At 40.1% G+C, this 22,083-nt stretch overlaps 2 protein-coding genes across 5 annotated transcripts; both read right to left on the bottom strand.

Moving 5' to 3' along the window:
* Positions 1-1,595: 1,595 nt before the first annotated feature.
* On the bottom strand, positions 1,596-11,685 carry ctdspl2b (CTD (carboxy-terminal domain, RNA polymerase II, polypeptide A) small phosphatase like 2b). 3 transcript variants are annotated; one of them, XR_012598105.1, is made up of 14 exons: positions 10,607-10,785; positions 7,786-7,976; positions 6,935-7,073; positions 6,696-6,845; positions 6,304-6,552; positions 6,079-6,175; positions 5,328-5,439; positions 5,117-5,203; positions 4,705-4,767; positions 4,539-4,618; positions 4,193-4,319; positions 3,871-3,966; positions 3,616-3,737; positions 1,596-3,388 (listed from the first exon to the last, which is right to left on the bottom strand). XR_012598105.1 is itself a non-coding variant. In XM_074666905.1 (13 exons), exons 2-13 carry the CDS (start codon positions 7,951-7,953, stop codon positions 3,672-3,674), a joined length of 1,434 nt encoding a protein of 477 aa, XP_074523006.1. In that variant the 5' UTR covers positions 7,954-7,976; positions 11,429-11,685; the 3' UTR covers positions 1,596-3,671. The 3 variants fall into 3 exon arrangements, 2 of the variants coding, with proteins under 2 accessions (XP_074523006.1, XP_074523005.1); XM_074666905.1 differs by lacking the exon at positions 10,607-10,785 and adding an exon at positions 11,429-11,685 and having other exon boundaries at positions 1,596-3,737; XM_074666904.1 differs by having other exon boundaries at positions 1,596-3,737.
* Positions 11,686-11,925: 240 nt separating this feature from the next.
* golm2 (golgi membrane protein 2) lies at positions 11,926-22,083 on the bottom strand. Of its 2 annotated transcripts, XM_074666900.1 has the most exons (10): positions 20,974-22,083; positions 18,078-18,132; positions 17,827-17,929; positions 17,522-17,609; positions 17,246-17,366; positions 16,954-17,037; positions 16,279-16,554; positions 15,745-15,882; positions 13,976-14,143; positions 11,926-12,971 (listed from the first exon to the last, which is right to left on the bottom strand). In XM_074666900.1, the coding sequence occupies exons 1-10, from the start codon at positions 21,298-21,300 to the stop codon at positions 12,895-12,897; spliced, it is 1,437 nt and encodes a 478-aa protein (XP_074523001.1). In that variant the 5' UTR covers positions 21,301-22,083; the 3' UTR covers positions 11,926-12,894. The 2 variants fall into 2 exon arrangements, with proteins under 2 accessions (XP_074523001.1, XP_074523002.1); XM_074666901.1 differs by lacking the exon at positions 13,976-14,143.

The following is a 22,083-nucleotide window of genomic DNA, read 5'->3' on the forward strand; positions in this document are numbered from 1 at the left end:
CTGCTGCTGCTGCTGTGGGGCGTTTATTTGGACGGGGACAGTGAAATTCATATAAATAAAACCATTTGAAAAACAAAATACATTCATCAGTTCAGTGTCAAATTAAAGGATTAAATAGAGTCCTTTTGTTCAGCAGATCTTAAGAGTTTTGGGCCGTATTTCTTACGATCAAGATTCTATGGTGTAAAAACATTTACACCTACAAACAACTGGAATATGTCTTCATTGATAATTTCTTATGGAGAAGTTGATCCAAAACAAACTCCTTGATGTAACCGTGAAGCCACAACCATAAACGGAAAAGATATGAGTTAGAGAGATACTTTATAGACCACCTAATTAAAAAAAACGATTATATGTGCTTTTAAAATTATGTTTACGACCACAAAACATGGTGAAATAAAGAGTAAAGCTTTTAGTTAGCATGTAGTAGTAGTAGTAGTGTGGATTTTTAAGCAAAATACAGCACCAATCTTTTCACTTCAACTGACTTTTTTGATCAAATATTGAGAAATAGATTGTTACCTTCAGTTAACACTAAATTTCCTCTCCTGTAAGAGAATCTCATGGGTGAGTGTCTTGCCACTACTTTTTTCTTCCCTGTTAGGTCTCACATCTTAAAGCTTCAAGCTTCATTTGAGGCCTTCAAGAGAAATAAAAACAAAGCATGCAAGAGTTTTTTTTTTTTTAACTTTAAAACTTTGTTTCAGAAATTCAATGTAACTGTATATACACTTTACAATAGCATGTAGCCTGACGGCTAACAAAGATGTCTTAAAACATTTTAAATACATCTTCAGCACAAATAGCAATTCTTGCAAGTAAAATGGCTTAACGGATATTGAAAAAAAAATCATTAACACAATTGCTCTTTTCTGCAGAAAAGTGCCATGATTAAAATTTAATTCAGGACTTTCCTACTAAGCAGGCTGTTTTCTCTACATGCTAAGTTTAACAGTTCAGTAACATTTGCGCTAAACTAAACATACAGATATTTGTAAGAAAAAAAAACACTCCATTTGAAGTAAAGTTAAATCTTCATTAATACATTTAAAAAGTAGATATGACATGCCTTTTGAAATCAAAAATACAAAAGATTTTCCTTACTTTAAGGATATTTTAAACATGAAGCTGCATGTATTGTACAACACTTGAGTGTACAATAAACTGGTAATGCACATAAAAATGAGCTGGATGAAAAGTATTAACGCCTCACACTGGTCATTCAAAAACAAGCCATGACTGATAATTTTACATCATCGCACAGCCTGCTGAGGAGACGAGCACACCCGGGCTACATCACACTCAGGGTGAGGCTTGCATACTGAAAGCTGGCAGTCAGGATGGTGGGAGGGCACAGGGGCAGAGGAGGTGAAAACCATGGTGGGACCCTAAGTGTTTCCTCTTTCATACACATTGTCCTTGCCTCCTCTTCAACATTTGAACAGCAGAAGTGGGCTGCCACCTTGTCTTGTCTATTTGTTCTTGTTGGTGAGGAAAGAACACAACAAGGGATTTGGCAATCACTTATGATGCCACCCCCATGTTCAATTTACATTCATAGTCTGGACATGTGTACTCAAAACATTGTGTCAGAGTACACACTATTGTGCCCTGTAACAATTTTACTTGAACACAAACTAATTCTAATTCCCATAGAGCAACTAACTTCTGGTGACAACAGAAAGGCAAAGATGAACAGATTCTGAACAGAACCTGCGTTCAAAGTGAGCAGCAGGAATTGTTTGGACCGGGCACATCAGGATTCACCTGAAAGTAACTCATGGGTGGGTGCAACTCCATGGAATCACGGTACACAACACTTACGGCACACTGAAACAAAAGGGAAAGGGTGGGTGTGTTCATATTTCAGTATCTGCAAGAGCTCTGAGGTCTGATTGTCTCTTTCTATCTCAGCTTTTTTTAAGGGTTGGGAGGTTGGGGGGAGGGCTTGTAAGAGGGAGAATCTTATGGCACTATACAGGCAACCCAAACACATCCACATTTGCTTAAACATAAAACGCACTTTGATTCAAATTGACCAAGGTCAGAAAAAGTTCAACAATGCATGCCAAATTTTCAAGGTTTGCATTAACTTGATTTTTTGCAATTTCTACCAGGTTTGTTTGCTCGCAAGAATGCTTACACGGCACCCATGTCTCTGCCTACTTTTTGTTTCATTATCACTTAAATCAGACTGAAACAAAAGGGAGTAATATGTCAGTTTGGCTTTGAGTGTTCCAGGCTGAAGTTGGGCCGATACACATTCATATAGTTACCATTCTTAAACTGAACACCTCAAACTGCACTAGACGTCAAAAAGAAAAAAAATAAACACAAAAGCTAATGAGTACAAAGAAAAAAAAAACGAAAACATGTGAAACAGGTAGAGGAGCAGCCAGCCAAGCTGACTAAACAGTATGTTGCTGGTGCCAGTTATGGCTGGTACAGGGTCTGGCCATAGATTCCTTCCATGGGTAGACTTCATGACACACTGGCAGAGATGTGCTACATTAGTCATAATGCTACTGATATAGCCATCAAATTACACATTACAACTAAAAGAAACTGCTCTGAAATAGCCAGTTTGTTTGATTAGGAGCTAAAGAAAATACTGATAATAGACAACTGACAAAATCAAATACTATTTTTTAAAGAAAGGTTGATACGAATCACTTTGAAAATGAATGCCCTCAAACCTTTACAATGTGTCAGATTTACAGATAAGAAGAGTCTTAATCCTAACATTTAATTAAAGAGCCATGAAGTCAACAGTGAAGCAAACACATTCATTCACACCTCTATTTGTTAGGAAGAAAACAAACTATACTTTAAGTCCTGGATTGATTCCATTTCATCTGCAGTGGACTGTCAATTAACACACAGCCATGTCTTCCTAATGGGAGAAAGGCCTACAACAAAACTTACATATCCCCTTTTTAAAACATCATATCTTACAAATAGAAGTAAAACATTTGAAACGCTATCTTTTTCTTAAACAATGAAACACCAGTTTTACCAGAAAAAACTGCAACCAACAATAGAAACTTGACTCAGCTACAGAGGAATGCATATGATTTAAAGGCTACAGATTGTAGGTTTGTCAAACACCAAATCAGTGTGTGTGTGTTTATGTTTGTGTTTTGCTAGGAGTAAACAAACACACATGCACAGATTCATTTACAGGCCAGTCATTCCTGCTGAAAATGGTCTGTAGCCACAGAGTGTCGTTATTCATCAGTGTCAACAGCGTGAGCACCAAGGGGTTGGTTAAGGATCAGAAACTTGTTCAGGGTAGACTTCCTCTTTACTGGGTGGCGTTTTCGTATCCACTAAACCAGCACCAGGACAGCAGGATGAAGTGTGTAGACAATGCCTGTCTCCACAGCTAGAGAGTCAGTCAAAAAGAGGAGTTACCTGGGCACGTCTATAGTTTGTCATTTCATCCATATATCTAGATATTAAGAAAATTTTTACCCAGATATTTTAAAAACATTTTCTTTTAAAGTTTTAAAAAGCAATGGTGGCTTTAAAAAAGAAAAAAAAAAAGAAAACAGGGCCAAAATGTCAACAGTAATGGCAATGTTGTCTGTAATCCAAAGAAAGGCTTTTTACACGCATGTTGTTTCAGTCTGTTTGTGGTGTCCCGTTCTGAGAGACTGTGGTCCAGTTCAGTCAGGGGGTAACAGGTCGTGAAGCCGGAACCTCTCCCGAACATGGGGCCGCACGTCCTCGTTCTGGGCAGGGAGGACAATCATATAAAGGAGGAATGAATGAGTGGTCAGATTTATTCAGTGCTTAAATATTACCCTGATGTAGCTCTTTTAAGATCCTACAAAGCATACAGTGTGTGATGAATCCATAACTTACCATCTCAACCAACTTCTCCAGGAAGGGCACCAGCTTCAAGAGCTCATTGTCATTTTTATCCATGAACCAGCTCTCTATGGGAATCCCATTAGATAACTGTTGAGACAAGAACATATCAAATAGGATCTCATCAGTGACATTTGGTACTGTGACAAGTTAAATTAAAAAAACAGTTGTACTAATCAAGTATGCATGAAATGTGCGTATTCTTATCACTATTATTATGTTTTTGCATTTATTAGACCTGATTTTCAAAACAAGTTTCACTTTACATTGTATGCTATATTGTTTGGTAATGCTACAGTGTGCTTAAAGTGCCAACCTGGTATGCGAAGGCTTGTGGTGAATTGTCGATGATGATGGTCTTTGACAGGTCTCTGCCTAAGATGTTGAGGTCCTTGATGTAGTTTCCTTGGACACAGACACAATGCTCTCGAAACAACCGGTGTCTACAGTTACAGTTGAGAATGAAAGAAAAGAGGAGGGACAGAGGAAAAAAATCAATCAGTGACAAGGTCAGGGCAATCAATAATTCAGAAAAACTACAACACTGACACCTTAACAGCAGTACAAGACAACACCAGAGCTGCACACAGCTGCTGGAGCTCCTCAACCCAGTTTTTATTCAGCTCCCAGGTGTGATATGTGATATATAAGTACAACTGTACCTTACTAGCTGCTTTTTAGGATCCAAGATGTTGAGCAGTTTGTCTGCATACACCTTTTTAGAGGCTGTGAAGAGGATAATCTAGAAACATAGGGAGAAGAGAAATGTCACAGTCGTCAAAGGCATGCAATAAGGTAAATGAACAGCAGGAACTTTATTATACTTACCTCATAGATCTGAGACATGCGCTCCAAAAACTCTCTAAAGTACGGCCTTAGGCGGACATATACCTGCAAATAATAACACTGTCAGTTACAAAATGTTCACATTCACCAAAAATGAATAACTATTCCTACAAAACTAGAGCTGCAGTGCTGATAATTGTTTCTTATTTTCCTATTCACTGTTATAATGTTACTGTTTTTCTATTGCCTAAAAAAACAATCAATGGTCATTTAGAGATGAAAACAAAAGTCTCAATCATCACATTTTCCCCACAATCCACAGCTTCATTCACCGGAAAGTTTCACAGTGCAGGATTTTTCCCGCACCTTCCTGACAGGTAAGGGGTTTTACATTGAAGGCTTTGTCTCCCTCTAGTGGTCTTAGGGATTAAAGTGAGCTGAGCACAGCACCCACCTGGTAAATGACATCTTGAAAGAGGACAGGGAAAGTAAGTGCTGCGTCCTCCAGCTCATTCAAACTGCAGTGAACTAGTGTTTCATCCTGATAAATACAACAGAAGAAATACAATGAAACTCTTTTTAATCTTTTGGAGATAGTTAAAAAAAAAATGGCATTATTACATTCATCCAAAAAAATATATAAAAGTCATATTCATACTACTGACCAGGTCTAAGACCAGTGAGAACTCAGGTGTGCTGCGAGTCTTCAGCGGCAGGGCCGGCTTACGGGTAAGCTGCTCTTCTGTCAGTGGAGGGACGTGCTTGATGAAAAAATACCTGCAGATCAAACGCCACATTTACTTTCAGTTGTCAATTTGAACACCAGGTTACAAATCAATGACAAAGCAGTACAACAAGAATAAAATTTCAGGTTCCACTCTATTTTTTACTTTATATTTAGTAGACCAAAACAGAAATCCAAAGAGGGTTTGCCAGTTATTACATAATTTCTCATAAATCATTAACTTAAACTCTTCTTTGGTGTATAGTCTAGAATAAAAACTTCACAGGTTTAACTCATCAACTAGAAAAAAAATGAGAAACTAAACTGTGAAAGCATGTGTCTGACATTATTTACAATGTGCAGCTTTTCATGCTTGAATTCTAGCAAGGTTGCTGATGTGACTGGCAGGATTCCTCTTTTTATTTGAAAAACTAAGAAAACAAACATTTAGGTCAAACCTGCCTTGTAGTGCTGTGGGCTGGGGTGTCAGGGTTAGTTGTCTTGATATTGTTTGACCTGGGTGAATCGCATGTCTTGCGATTCTACATACACAATATGTAACCCAACTTGCTTCCTACCCTTGCACATCCTTGCATATGCCTTTTGAGGACCTACTGTTTTAAATTTCTTTGCATTCTGGTTTTGTACAGTTATGTCTGAACAGTTTTTGAGGGCTACCCTGTTTTACTTACGGGTCAAATACTTCCCAGTCCTCCTCATAAGACGCCTCTGGTGGCACTACAGCAGGTGGGGAGTCCACATATGTCATTTCAGGACTGGAACCTGGAGCTTGGACCACAATGAGAACAACATCAGAAACAGAAATAGAAAACAGGACAATAAGCAGAGCCATCTATCAGTTTTCCTGACTTCATTATTGAGCTAAAGACAAAAACAAAATTTTTTGTCATTTCTACCTGTGAGGGGTGGAAGGTCTGCATCAGCTTCCAGCTCTCCCTCTACGACTGTGGGAGACACCTCAGGGATGTGTGGAGGTCGCAGAGGTGGCAGCTGGGTTACACTAGAGTAGAAAGTAGTGGGGGCACACACTTCCTGTGTGGATGTGGCTGTGCTGGTGGGTGTCTCTACAGCCTGCTCCATGTCCAGCTGCTTGACTATCTCCTCAGCCTCCAATGCCTGGTCAGGAGAGTCTGAGCCAGAGGAGGCTGGAAAACAAACAAAAGGCTTTTGAGTTGAGCGCTATTCTGATATATCTGACACAAGGATCTTCAGCACCAAGATACAAACATACACAGCACTCTAGCGCATGCTAATCAGGAATCCACCAGCCCTTTCTGAGTGTGCTTACCATTTTTAGCTGGTGAGAAAAAGTTAAAAACTGGGGAGAAGATGGTCCCAAGGAGGGTGGTCCTTGGAGGGCTGGTAGGCACCTCAACGGCTGTGGTCTCCCCCAGGCTGCCATTGGGCTTCTCCTTACTCCTGTCATGATTGGTTGCCTCTGCCAAGGAGAAATAGCACATTTAAGAGAGTGAAGAAAGACAAACAAGTGACGCTGACCATTACTAAAACTTTTTGAGTTTCACCCACGTCCATTGAGGGAGCTTCTCCTGCCAACCCTGCTGATAGTCTTTCGAGGGGTGTTGGTGTTCGAAGGTGTAGAGGTGATCAGGTTGTTGTCAACATCGCAATGGAGTCGTGTCTTCTTTGCTGGGCTCTCCTGCTGCACCTTAATGTAGCAAGACATCATAAAATTATAAAGAAGCCCCTGAAGACTTCTTTCACAAACAAACAAGATAACCATGAGTCATAGAAAGTGAAATCTTTGGCAGTAAATCCACATTCGTGGCCTAAAATCAAAGAGCGGAGTAATTTTTTTTTGCCAATGGCTTACAAAATATGTTGACAACGTCAGAAAGGCAGTGTTAAAAAGTGTGAACCAGTGTGAAAAAGGTATTGAAGCGATCTACAGGAATATTGCTCAAAAAATGAATACGTTTCTTAACCACTTTTTATGGGAGTTCAGAAACAAACAGGAAAAACTAAGCAGCAATCAGGGGCTATATACAAACTGGAGGACAAGCTTCTTTTAGTCAAGTTCACTTTTCTACTTGTTACTATATTCTGTCTCTGCACACCAACTCTGTACGCCATAAACTAAGAATAGAGTGGAGTCCGGGTTCTCAGACAAGCCGCTGCATTCCAGCTGAATTTTTTTTGTGACACTTTCCACCTAGAAACACTGTATTTACCTCAGGGACCTGGAGAGCTGCAGAACAAGAATACAATCTTAAAAACCACTAATGTACCAAATACTGCGAAGAGGAGGAGATCTTTAGCTGTGATAATTCAGCGTTTCCTGAAGGGGCACCATCCTCATATCTGATTTAATGCAACAGGAAAGCAGCAGGGTCATTTGATGTGAGCACACAGGTAGTTACCTTGACAGCGTTTCCTCTAATGAATTTTTTGATGGTCGAGAACAAGCCCCTCCCTCCGCTAGTAGGAGTGTCTTCTTCGACTTCGGAGTGCCTCCGCTTGGTACGGGATGGGCGGCTCGCCAGCGCGGGGTTCGGTTGCTGAGACGCCTTACGCATTCTCAGCCTCATTGTTTTTGCAGTCACATGTAAGGCTGTTTAAGTAAACAGCAGAAAGAAAGAGAGGAAAAATCAATACTAATGTACTGTGAAGGAAGGAAACACATTAAAACAAATACACAAACTCTGAGGTGGAAAAACAGGTTATTGAAACAGTATTTACTCTTCTTCTTTATTGACAGTATCCTGAGTTCTGTAGTGGGGTAATACTAGTGCATTTTCTGCAAACATCTGGATGCATTCAAGATCCCATTTCACTTACATCACAGTGGATCACAGCAGCCACAGCTGGCTTTACTTCCATTTGGAAAGTTAAAAAAAACACGCACTGCAAAAGATTGTTACTCACAAGTGCTCCTTTTCTCAGCTCTATACAAATCATGGTTAAATTAACAGCAGCATACAATAACTATTTTCTTTCTTTTTTTTTTAAAGTATGGTTTCAAATGTACACAGAAATGGTTTTATGGAAATAAGTCTCATTCGAAGGATTTATGTCAGCATGTACAGTACATGAGTTTGCACTGGAGTGAAAAAACTGTCCACAGTGAATTGTGAGTCAAACATGCCAGCCCATTGCGCTTACATAACAGCAGCTGGCTAAAAATGTGTCTGGACATATCCTCAACCTGTCAGGAACCTTAATCACACAATGGTACGCTCTTAATACAGTACAGTATCCCACATGCTGTAAATGCTATTTACAACACTTACTGTTCATTTACAGAGGGGTGCATCCATGAAAACACCAGAGGGACACTGCTTGTGCTTAATCGTGCACAGAGTAGAGGGTAACATTTAAGTACCAGACAGGCAGGCAGGCAAGAAAGGTAGGACGAGCCTCATAGTTTGGTAGGTCTACTCACTATATGTATGTGATTTTTAAAATACATATTATACTTCTATTAGAACAATTAAACTAAAGTGTTACTTTAAAAAAGCATTGGTTTCACTGTCCCTCAAAAAAAGATGGACAGGAAAAGTATCGATCTGACTATAGAAGCATCGTAACATTTGTTTGAGATGACAACAAAGCAAAACAAGACATTGTTCCCTTTTTGCGCTTATTCAAGCGGTAAAGATTAAAAATAGCTGAAGACATTCAGACTGACATTTAATTTGATAATTTTCCGTCAAACTGACATTTTTTAATTCAACTGCGTAGGAGGCCATGCAACAGAATAGTGTGCTGGAGTCATGAACACTTCAAAAGTTTTTTTTTTTTTTTCAACTTCAGACACTTTTTCAACAAAGAACATTGTGTTCTATAACATTATTGGGATTTCTATTCAGAAGTAAACTTAGAAAAGTTTTTTTTCTTTGCCTTTCCTCTAGTTATTATTTCTGCACTCTAAACTGCACTAATCACAGCAATAAGCCAGAGAGTAAAGTTTGAGTACCTGACTCAATTCTAAATCTACTTAAAAACTCCTTTTGAGCGCTACTAATTCTCTACTTTCTCCCTCTTAAAAACAAAATACAGAAAATGAACTTTCAAGGTCATGATTCTCGTGGGCTTTTATGTTTTTTTAATTTTGTGGGGGGTTTTTTTCCGAGTCAATATAAAAAACATGAAAGGGGATGTCCCATAGGTTGTCTGTTTTATACTGCCGTAGGTCTATTTATTCCCAGTGACACTCTTAGCTTATTTAATGTTGGTATGTACTCTTATGAGTTTGAGCACTTCATCCTCATCAAACTACAAATTCCTAGTTCAAATATCCCGACTTCTTAAATAATTAAATTTCCCCCATCACCTACACAAGGAACACTGACAGATGCTGCATGTTGGCATCCTGCCCTACTCCCTCCAGTGAGGGATTGTCCCCGTGTTGTGATTGAGTCGATCGAACGCTGAATTTAATCGAAGTTTGTTTTATTAAAGGAGATATTGCCATAATGTGCACACTGAGCTACTCTTGATCTCTTCGTTATCCTCCTACTAGTGATGAGCAAAACAGTGCATGCAAGTGTTGAGAAGATTTTTCTTTCCGTGCTAATAACAATAAAAGCGAGGTATCTTTCATAGTAATATGATTATAAAACCTTGACAATTGTTGTGTTGCTACGTGGATATAGCTACTATACATCCACCGTTCAAAACAATCTGCTACTAACCGAGGATCATGGACACGGCTGGGTACGATTAAGTGAGCGGGAAATAAGAACATGCCACTGGGACTGTATGAGGAAGCTAGCAGAGCTAGCAGTAAAAAAAAAAACAAGTCGGGCCCTTCCGATAGCCCGTGCGAAATTATTCTGAAGCTAAGAAAGCTAATCGACACGCAACCAGACTAAAGTAATCTACATAATCGAAGGGAAAAACAGTGCACACACTGACTGTTCGATCATTTAGAATGCCTTAAACACGATTAAGTCAGTGTTTGCAAAAACTGCACTGAATATTTACCAAAAAAAGCTGAGAGGCTAACTCAATTATAAGCTACTGCTAACTAAACGATTCACAAGGGGTCAGGGGTTACGGGCATGTGGGGCAAATATTTGTTTTACCACACTACGGTTTATTCCCAAACACTGTAAGACCGTAAAAGTTGAGCAGGGACTAAGGTTAATCGTGATACACTGCACTGTTTTCAAGTTAGTATTTTTTTGTGAAGTAGCGTTAGCATTCCCTATCAAGGCAAGCCCAAACACGCTAACTTACCGTTAGCAAGCCAGTCCGACATCGTAACTAAAGCAAGATAGCATTAAAACGAAAAACTGAAGTCAAGCATATTTACTCCAACTGTCGTTAGGGTGTTTGAAGAGTTGAATCGACTGTCTGCGCGATTTTTAAGCATTTTATCGCCTTTGGTATCTGGTCGTCCAACTCATCAGACATCGTTAATCAAAACAGCTAGCTAACAGTCACTGGTAGTGTTATTCAAATGAAGTGTTGATTTAGTTAGCGCAACCACTGGCTTACAACGCAAATGATGGGATTAAATTAACCACTTCAGGCATACCGATACGGCTTGCTAAAAATCAACAAATGGGGTCATAAATATTACTGAGCTGGTTAACGATAGCTGGCGGAAACCTAGCAAACTTGTGTTAAGGAATGCCATTTGGGATATTAGCCTCAAAGCTAGTTAAGGACTAAACCATGCAATTTTAACCTAAAGTTATTCGTCTTTGTGAGATACACATGCATTTCGTTTAAAATGCATCATAGGAAATATTTCCCTTGACAAAACTTTATATTAAAAATGCAGAGGTATGCTTCAGATGGCCAAGACGCCAATTCAACCAGGAATTAGCCAGATCCGTTTTAGGCCGTGTTTTCACTAACCTTAGCCATTTAACTTAGCATAGCATAGCTAGCTTAGCAGACTCTACCTATGCTTCTTGGAAACTGCTTCGGGCTAACAGATGTGCACAGGCAGGAAAGCAAGATATTTATCGTGTCGATAGACAACATTACATTAACGCCGAGCCAGATTCAACAAATGCACGAAAAAAAGGTTTGGTAATGCTACCGACTTACTTTACGGTGATCCGCAGTTTCTGGTGACAATGATTCAAGACCATTTAACCATCACAGCAGAGGCAGTAGATGTTTTCGTGAACAGATCCGACTTTTTCTATATCTCTGTACTCAAGGGCCGTCTCTGATATGACACATCGTTGTGTTACCGGGCGCCATTTCCCGCCTCTGCTCAGTCTCTCCAAGGCAGATACCCGTATGGGACACAGACACACCCCCTTGCCTCTCAAAAACACCAGCTTCAGTCTGCAGCCAACGCTACCAGTTGTTCTTTCACCACAGCTCTGCAACAGGAAAAAGACTGTTCCTCTTCATGACTCCTAGAGTAGGCTGTAAATGGCTGAGCTTTCAGAGGGTCCCGCATTCAGGGTTGATATACTATGAATTTTCAATGGATCATGTAATCACATCTAAAATGTTAGCACCTGAGTGGTACTTTTCACGGAGATGACAGATTATCATTTCTTCATGTATAAAGCACCAGCACAATTCAGACATAACATGACGCATCACCTTTAATAAAATTAAATTACATTCATTGTGCCTTTCCATGAGAAAAATCCATTTTCATGGCTGCACAAACATAACTGATTTTAGGTTCACGGATTTCTCCCAAAAGGTGAATAATTTGATTTCTGCAGTACAAATGGTAACAGTTTTAACTACATTATGTACAAGAAACCCCGTTAAAGGATGCATGTATACAGTTGGTTCCATATGTGCTTGGTTAATTTTTGCACACTGTGAAGGACGCTAACATCACTTTAAGTATTGCTTAAGCTTCATTATTTTGCTCAGTTTAATCAATAAAAAGTTTCAAATGCATGCAGTGGCATCATTAGAAAAAATGAGGAGCACTTTGGAGTGTCTATCAGAAAGAAAAGTGATTCAGTAGGTCTGTATGGTCCTTGGCATTTGCAAACCATCCCCTCTTCATGGGCCAAAAAAAAAAACAAAAACAAATAAAACCTCCATGTAAAAGTCCCAAAAGTATGTTAGAAAGGATGAATGCCAAAATAGTCTCTTTGACAAACAGCTGAGCAGAAGACTTTGTTTATCTCAACAACAGTAACCTCAAAAGAAAAATAGCAAAAACAAAAGTTTGACCTTCAAATTGAGATGTATCAACAGGGCTCCATTGGACCACTTTTCTTCACACTGAGGCAGGTATCAAATTACAAAAAACGATAGTCAGTCTACAGGAAATGATTTTTACTGTCATAATTTAGAATCATTAGCAATTAAACAGCAGCTAAAACCCCATGATTTTTTACTTCCTGTTATGTTATGTAATTCAAAGTCATCAGTTGTAGTGCCAGTTTTTTTCAAAATAGTCCATGACATTGAGAATGCATCCTACACATTTCTCAAACATATTGATGTTCTAGCTGTTTCATCAAGGATGACCTTGCCCATAGAGGAAGGTCTGGATATTTCCAATGAGTCACTGCTGTAGAAGTTCCTGTTCAGAGAATATCCATAGCTTGATGTCTTTTCCCATAATCCACAGCTCGGTCTCCTTGCATGTCTCGATCATCGTCATCTGGAAAAAAGGAAACGACAGATAAAGGGACAGGCACAACATTTTATCAAGTTTGTGTTGTAAAGCGTTATGGCAGCTGAACTGTGTCCCCAATGAATCCAATCACAAAAATAGCTTAAATCACATCAGACAAAGTTCATATCAATGGAAAATTGTCAAGAAGCTTATCAAGGAACCATCAGGATTTGTTTTTCCTCTTTTTAAATACATTTCAACACAATGGATGTCACAAGTGACAATGACTTGACTTTTCCAGCTTTAATATTTTTTGGTGATCATATCAATCTTGTGTGATCAATGTGTTAGATTTTGTAACACTTTCTGCATTTGTCTGCATAACAGTAGTTTTGTTTTTGGTCATTATAAATGATCAGAGGCTGCCTACTAACAGTTTATCAAAAATATAACATTAAAAAACACCAGTGTCATACTGCGATTGCTCAAAATGAATGACAGAAATTATCTTTAAATGGATGAAAACAAATAGTGTAGAAAGATACTACAACAAAGGACAAACTGAAAACAGGCATGCATTTATATTATTCATGGAGAACATAGACACATTCACAAACAGTGAGCTATATTTATCTACTGGTCTGGATGTGGGTCACATGTTTGGTGGGCACAGACAGGTGGTATAGCTTAAATGAAGCACAGGCAAGAGAGAAAACACTAGATGGCAACTGTATTACTCTCACAGAACCATAAGTTCCTGGGTCAAGGATTCTCAAGTCAAAACCATGGCTGGCACAGTTCAGCTACTCTTAAAAAAATCTTCATACATGGCAGTCCTGCTTTGACCCAGAATGTTAATTTTTGAGAAATCTGTTTTTTTTTTCTTTTACAGATTCAAGGACCAAACTCAGGGTGCTGTGAGCAACTCTAACTGTCCGAACAAATGCAGGGGAGGGGTTCAGCAGTAGGTCAGGGGTGGAGGGTGGGAGCAAGGGAGGAATGGTGGATATACATCTAGACAGGCAGTCCATTCCCCCAGCCTGGCTCACCTTGAACGTCTTCCTCCCCACCATCACCATCCTCTTCCTCATTGTAGGCCAGCTCAGCCTGCTTGTCGGCCTCATACTCACCCACGTTTCCATCATCCCCATTGTAGTCCGCCAGCTTAGAGCCGTGTTGCGGATCTACTGGGGACTCGTTCTCATCAAAGAACCGGCCTGCAGGAGGCAGAGAAGGGCCTCATCAGGAAGGAAGGCAAGCAAAGGCAGTTGTAGGGAGATGAGAGGAATGAGTGAAACACAGCATAACGAACGCAGTGATGGAGAGAGTGAACGAATGTAGAGGATGAAAGATGAGGTAAATGAATACAAGGTGGCAGAGTAAGTAGAAGACAAGTGTTTTCTGAGAAGAACAGAAACCAATCATGGCCTTGAAGCAGAGAGTCAAGAGAAAACAAATGGAGTTCACTTTCAATGAGTGTCTCTTAAAAGTCACGAAAGCACTCAGCGCTAATCGAGTTAGGGGTTTAATCATCTGTGCAATCCAATCATACAACACAATGGCCCTGCTGTAAATCCAATTTTAGGTTGAGTTTGTGTGGATGCTGTGAGAGGAGTTGATTTAACTGAATAGTTATATTAAAGGCCAAAGATACCATGAGCTTCTTTTGCTTCTAAACAATGTTGCAGTTTTAAGTGACAGAGAAAGGCAGTAGTTGTACAATACACTTTAAACTAAAATCAAGTTATGTTAAAACACATGTAGTTATATTATGATATGTGCCAAGGTAGAAAGGTGGTTTTTATAACATTTAAATGCAACTTACTGTCTCAGACACTGGTTAGCACAAAGCTGCAGCCAAGTCAGTTATGATAATTCTAAGCAACCTGGGAATGTTTCCCTGAATGGAGAAAAATTAAAATGACTTAACTGAGTGTTTAAAATGTTGGACAGGAATCAGGAGAAAGTGAATATATTGAACTTTAAAGTAAGAGAAGCTAAAATAGCATTTACAGATCAATTGTGTTTTATATTAAAACAGCATCAATTGAACGGCTTGACTTGTATTGATTTTAAATCTGTGATACGCACATCTAATAAAGATAACATTTACCCTCCAATCTCTCCATCACCGAGATTTGAGTTTGCACTGTTGATCAGGTCAGCTCTAGGAGGTGACTGGAGATGCACTGAGGCATGCCGTACTTCGGCGCTGCTGGCGTCTAGTGAGCACCAGACACTACCAAAAACAAGACATCTGGTGTGTGTTGGGTGTTAATTTGCCATAATGGGATGCAAGTATAAAAGAACAGAAGCAGAAGATTTGATGAAAAACAAATTGAAGACGTGAGCTGAATACAGTTGGTGTTTAAGCAGCAGAGCTGCAGGGGCTGAGGTGGGTGTGTGAGAGAGATGAAAGGACAGAGCATACGAAAACAGAGGAGAGAGGGGGGAGAAGAAGGCAGCACAGCAGAAGCAGGCAGCAGGAAAGGATCATCTGGGAGCCAGGTGTTTGTCATTTGTCTCCTCTGCACTGCAACTAAGCTCTCTCTGCTCCTTGAAATTTCCCCTCCCTATATTCAGACATGACTTGCATTCAAACTCAATAGTATACCTTACATGAAAATATAAAGTGTAACCTCAAAATACTCAAAAGGGGGCAGCAGCTAAGCACAAAGGATAAACTAATGACAGCTGGGAATTTTTTTTCTGGTTGTTTGACTGCACACCTTTGTAGTTAGCCGTCAGTCCATGGGTTAATAAAAAGCTACAAAAAGTTCCAGTAGAAACTTTTAGAATCTGTGCGGAAGATGCTCACTTTGGCGGTGGTGAACTGCCTCGACTGGAGCTTGGTCTTTGGCATGGTGAGGCTGGATGGGGTTGGGCACCTGTGCTGGATTGTTGGGCAGAGGAATCCCCTTCAAGTGGTCACCATCACCCTTGACATGATCAGGAACTGAGGAGAAAGAAACCTTGGTATTGTGTGACCAAAGACAAATACAACAAAGCACAAAGTTTTCTTTATCTACCTCAAAGGCAATTTAGTCTTATTAGCAACTTCATGACTACTTGGTTTAAATTTGATCATTTTATAAACACTGATTTCTAAGAACAGCACGGTAATCAAACACATCATGTTCTTTAGCTACGATCTAAAGTTTGACAGATTGTACTTAACTACAAACCTCCTTAGAAAGGTGGGAACCAAATAGACCTGATCTGAGGTAATAGTTATCTCTCTCTTGTCTTAATTTTACTAAGTATTTGGTAGAAGAAGCCTAACGGGAAAATTTGAACCTGTAAAGAGACATTTGATGGTGACAGTGAATACTAATTACAAGGATGTAACTACCTTGTAGTTGTCTTTGTTGCTCTCCCAGCTCATCGGCTTTGATGCCAGCCTTGTTATCTTCCTCAAACACTATCGGTTTGTCCGCCTGTTTAAGGCCTCCTGGGACTCCAATCACGCCAGCCTGGCCTTCCACTCTGTCCTGGAGCCTGGGCTGGTCCAGGGACAGGGCCTGGCCCCCAGGGCCATCAGCTGCTCCAACTCTAGGTCCAGCACCAGCTTCTACAGCCACTTCAGCGACCTCGTCATGTTTCTGAGTAATGGCTGGTTTCTTCAGGGCTGGAGATAAAAGAGGGGAGCACTATGAGGGAACTCAGGAAGTGAGACAGCTCTGGAAAGTTTGATTTGTCCCAAAGACACAAAATACAGCAAGCATTTGAAGCCATATCCCAAGAAACTTTGTCTCTTTACATCATTTTCAGTGACGCACAAGGAGGGGCATTTCCTGACCCTGCCACAGTAACAGCTGAAGTCTTTTGGAAAGTTTATTTCACAGTGTTTGTTTCTGTCTTAAAGTTTTCATTCTTAAACTGATGTGTTGGTATGAATCTATAATTTAAACTTTGTAAATATTTGTTATATGTTGTTTCTGACCCTTCACTGCACTAAGTGCTTTTTCCTCACTCCCTGGGTTTACCAGCCTATTAACAGATCTACAAGATACACTTTAGTCCTTACCGAATTGCACATCATCGACCTTTCCCACTTCACTGTCTTCAATACCTGGCATACCAGCATCACTACCAGGCTTGCCCAACTCCTCTGAAACAGAGAAGAGGAAAAGAGACTTAGGTTTGATGGATAGCTATAAAGACATCAAAGAACCACATTCCCATAAAAAGTTAAGTACTTTTAAAAATTTCCCACTGGTGATTCACAAGAACAAACACATGAAACTTAAATAATGTTACGACAAATTCAAAGACGTTATGGCACATTACACTGTTTGACACAGCCCTGCTTACTGTACCTTTTAAATCTTGCCTGTCGTGTTGGCGATTTGCCACAGTGTGGCGCTCTCTGACCAAGTCCACATCAAGTGCTCTGTCTGCAATTCTACCTGCTGCTACACCCTTGTGGCCAACTGCACCCTGAAAATTATCAAAGGTGAATCAGAAAATAAGCAAATTTGATATGATAGAAGGGGAATAAGCAGGGTTGGCTTCTTCAAGTACATTCACTGGAATGTTATTAAAGATAAAAAGGAAAATGAACACTGGGTTGTTCTGGTTTTTCAGATACTAACTTGTCTCTTTGCTGCCTCCATCTCCAGAGATTTTTTTGCTTCTTCATACTCTTCCTTCAGTTGTGCGATCTGACGTCCACACTGTAAACTAGTAAACATATTCACAGAAAAGTTTTACCCGCATAAGCCTTTATGACTTCTCCTTTGTAGAATAAAAGTAATTCTTTTGTAAATAAATAAATCAATAATTTCCAAATGAAAAGACTGGGACACATTTAAACCAGCTCTTGACACCTTACAAATGCAACATGAATGAAATATCAAACTTTAAACTTTACATAAAGTTATATGTAGACCTAACAAACCTCTCATACTCCAGTTTTCTTTCAAGGGTAGTACTATTCTTCTTCACTTCTCTTAGCTGCTCTTCCTGTTTCATGAACTCCTGCTTCAGATCCTTTAGCTGCTCTGTTGCACACAAAAAACAACAACAAAAAATAAAATCATGACATTTCAGAAAAAAATACTACTTTTCTGTTTAATAAACAATTATTTTAAGACGTTTGAAGTACAAATGAGAGCGCCCTCTGCTGGCTTAACTAGGATGGTAGCCTACCTTTAAGCCTCTGGATTTCTGTCATTTGGGCTGTGTTTTCTGCCTGCAGCTTCATCTGCACAGAAAAAGAGGAATGACTGGTAAAAGGAGACTTAATCAGTTGAGGGAAATCAACAACCCATTCAGTTCTTCAATGCCTAAAACCAGTTTATTGAAAGCTTTGGGAAAACTGGGCAACAGGTTTTCTAATTAGCAAATATTCCCCTAAGGGAACAGGTTTGTCTTGTTTTTTGTGTATCATGGCTTCACAGCACAAACAGATGGTATCCTGTTCGACTTGATTTAAGCTCCTGCTACATGACAACACATTCCTGCTAGTCTAGATGAGTGTAGGATATTGAGAAATTAACACAGGCCTACTTGTTAATCTCATGTTGTGAAATAATGACTTAGATTGATACAAGAATGATAAGCATTACACTATTAAAGAAACCCTGATCCTTTGTAACAGCAGAAAACTCTGGATTACAAACTGAGAGATCATACAGTTATTGTCCTCTTAAAGCAGACACTCCACTTTCACTGAAGGTAAGGGAAACAGAAATCTCAGGGCAGTCTAACACACAGCCCAATAAAACAGCCCATCATCAGCAGGACTGATATGAAACATGAATCTCTACCTGCAGCCCACACGGATGCTCTCTATGATATAATTAAACGGAACTGCTGGCTTCTGTTTATTTAGGTTCAATAAAACTCATGGTTGTGTTGCACTGGAGAGGAGGGAAGGAACTGCCAAGTAAGGTAAGGATGGAGGAGGCGGAAAAGGACCCTGGACTTCAAAGAGATGAGGCCACATCCTTGAAAACACACTATACAGGTCTGAAATCTGTTTAAAACACATACTTATCTGTCTTCAAATACAGTAGCTGGGGTAACCTTGAATATGACTGATATTTCATGTTAAATAGAGGCAAATCCTAAAAGGTCCATTTGAACTTGCAGCCTCATTGCGTTTCAAAATTGATAATCTGGCAATGATACAAAGGGAGGGATAGCACAGCAACAAGCATGGATAGGGAGGAAAACAGGCAACACGTAATGCACATCCAATTGTGAATTCTTTTTTGTACTTTCTTCTTTCTTGTGGTGTATTTAGTTCTTTTTAATGCTATTAGGATTTTTTTTCTAAAGTTTCTCCTCTATACAGATTCAAATACAAACTGCTCTCACGATTGAAGCTTCATGCTGTCACCCCATCACATGTGGTTAACTGCTTTTTCTTCACAACACTGACATTGGCTGAACTAAATAGGTACACGACCATATATTTACAGTGCTGTGTGGGAGCCAGTTTAAACTCAAACTGTCACTATTCCCTCTGCAATGCAGGGCCTTCACTCTAAGTAGGATGTACCTCTGTTGAAACAGGGTTGGGCTATTGACAAAAGACAGGAGTGGGAATTCTGTTTTATCACACCTCTGTCAGGGAAACAGGGAGCATATCCTGAAGTCACTTCCAAGAAACCAATAAGCTCTGAATCCTCTTTGTTCAACACTTCATCATTTAAACTCACCTTAACAAGGGAATTAACTAAGCCCTGGCAACCAGAAATATCCCTTATGTGTACATTAACGGCTTTACTGGGGTGTTCAACAACCTAAAGATTTTAATGTCTTGTATCTTTAAGAATGAAACAGTTTGTGGTGTTTTAGGCAGTGTCAGCTGTGCAAGTAACAGGGCTTTTGTTTTCCCATGATCTGATTTGGCCACAGGAAAAGGATTTGACAAAGTAAAAGTGTGTGATGGTCAGTAGGAGAAAAGTTCATTGTGGTAAAGCTCAAGACATGTATACCCCTTAGGCTTGCTTAAATAAACCACCTCAGATAGTTTCTATAAATGTTTTTTCTTTTTTTTGCTGTTCAAAGATTCAAACACTATCTCATGCAACTGATTTCTGAGATCACATTGACAAACCTAAAGTTGCCTTTTGTGCCAGTTCCCTTACTCCTGAGACTGTCTTAGTTGTGTCCTGGATGGACATTGCAGTCATTAGGATTAACATTTAGGCCAAACAAACGTGTGTCTGTCAACGAGAGACAGGAATGAAAGGCAAGATGCAAATTACAGGAAAACCTCCCTCCCATCTGTTGTCTAAACATCTCTCAGGGCAGCTGGACACAACACAGTGAAACGGCTGCTCCTTTTGCAGAGTAAAAGAGGTGGGAGTCACAAAGACAAAACAACACTCCCAGTGGATGCATTACAAAAATAAGCTAAAAAGTTAAAATCATCAATGCAGCACCTGAAAGTTTTTTTTTTTCAATTTGCTGCTTCTTTGTGAACCTGATCATGTCTTTTGCAGTGTTATAAATTATTAATATTTATAAGAGTGATGTGAGGAGATGAGGATTCAAAGCCCATGAGTCACAGCACAACAGACTCATTACTGATCTAACCAACACTATAATGTGTAATTTATGAATTATTTCAATGGCTTGCACTTAATGTGGAAAATATTGGGAAAGAACCACTCTCCCTCCATTATGTTTTGGATTGCTTTTCAATCATTTAAGGGTTTGGTGAAAGGCAAACAAAATTCATGGTTGCATTTGAGCCAAGTTTAGTTGAGGAAACTGAACCAACAAGTTCGAAGATACCGGACTTTTACGCCTATCCTAATTACTATTTGCTTTCTTAAAGAACAAATATTGCATGAGCTAACTAAATAAAGACATAGCTAGTAAAGGGATAGTCTATTTTAAAACGACTAACACTTGAATAGCTTCTCATAATTTTTCCTGATAATGTTTTGTTCTGTATTGCAAAAAAAAATTTTTGGTTTGTTTTTTTAATCTCTGCTTGTAGTGTGACATGTACCCACTGGCCGCTTCTCCAGAAGTACTGGGCTTTGAGAGAGATTGAACTTGAGTGTTCCAGACACTGCTACTGTACCTTCTCATCAGTGCACTTTTTGATGAGGCCCTCTCGAGCCTGCAGCTTGCCCTCCAGGACACTGTAATCCCCCTCCTTCTGGTCGATCTGCTTCCTGTGCGTGTCCACCTGCATCATGAGCTCGGAGTTCCGCTTCTCCAGCCGGCTCCGCGCTGCGTCCGTGCGCTTCACCTGCGTCTGCACCTCCGCCAGCTCATCGATAAGGTGGCCGTGCTTGGTGGACACCGTCCAGTAGTTGAAAGACAGTACGGCGATGATCACCATCAAGAAGATGACGATGAAGGACGGGAGGCGGCCTCCTCGTCGGTTTGCACCAAACCCAACCATTTCAAAATTTAAGTGTCACGTCACCTTAGGTTGTTACTGCAACCCAAAGAGCTCAATGAGAGTATTCTCCTGCTGTACAACACATCCGTCTACGTGACATGCCGCGTATATGCGGCAACCGTTCAGAAAGGCAAACACTACTCACACAAACAGTCATGAATGTCCCAGACTTCTACATTTCTTCTGATCTCTACTCTCCTTCCGCACACTCGGCATCCTCTCCGCAACTCGTCCAATGTCAGTAGGTTGGGTGATATACGCCCGCAGGGACGTGGCCTAGCTCAGCTGGCAACGTTAACACAACAGACGAGACGGGACGTGGACAGCCACACAGCACCGAGGGAGTGAAGAGCGCACATACAAATCATAGACAGTTAGCGTTATAACGTTAGCTTTCAGCTACCCATTAACCTGAATCTTGCAATGAGCCCAGTGAGACCACGCACACTGACGACTGAGGCAAGCTCAGCCACAGAATCGTCGTTGAACACGACCACTGATGATTCCCTATCCAGAACTGACGTTAACGTTAGCTTCCATTAACGTTAACGCTGTCCAGCTAACCACCTCACACTACTAGCATCGCGTGGTGGAAGAAAACACTTGGGCACTACTGAATGAAAGGAAGCATCGTCTCATCTTACGGAGAGAGGGTGAAGTCCTTGAGATAATAATCCAGAAAATAAATAAGCAATAATGACCTACGCTTTGTATTACCCTGCACGATTCTCTGCCTCTCTAATATGATTTTTGCTCTGTGAAGCTCGAGTGATTCGTCCGAGC

This window comes from Halichoeres trimaculatus, unplaced genomic scaffold, assembly GCF_033239565.1.
Source record: "Halichoeres trimaculatus isolate MK-OKI-2021-1 unplaced genomic scaffold, fHalTri1.1 fHalTri1_scaffold_3, whole genome shotgun sequence".
Classification (NCBI taxonomy): Eukaryota; Metazoa; Chordata; class Actinopteri; order Labriformes; family Labridae; genus Halichoeres; species Halichoeres trimaculatus.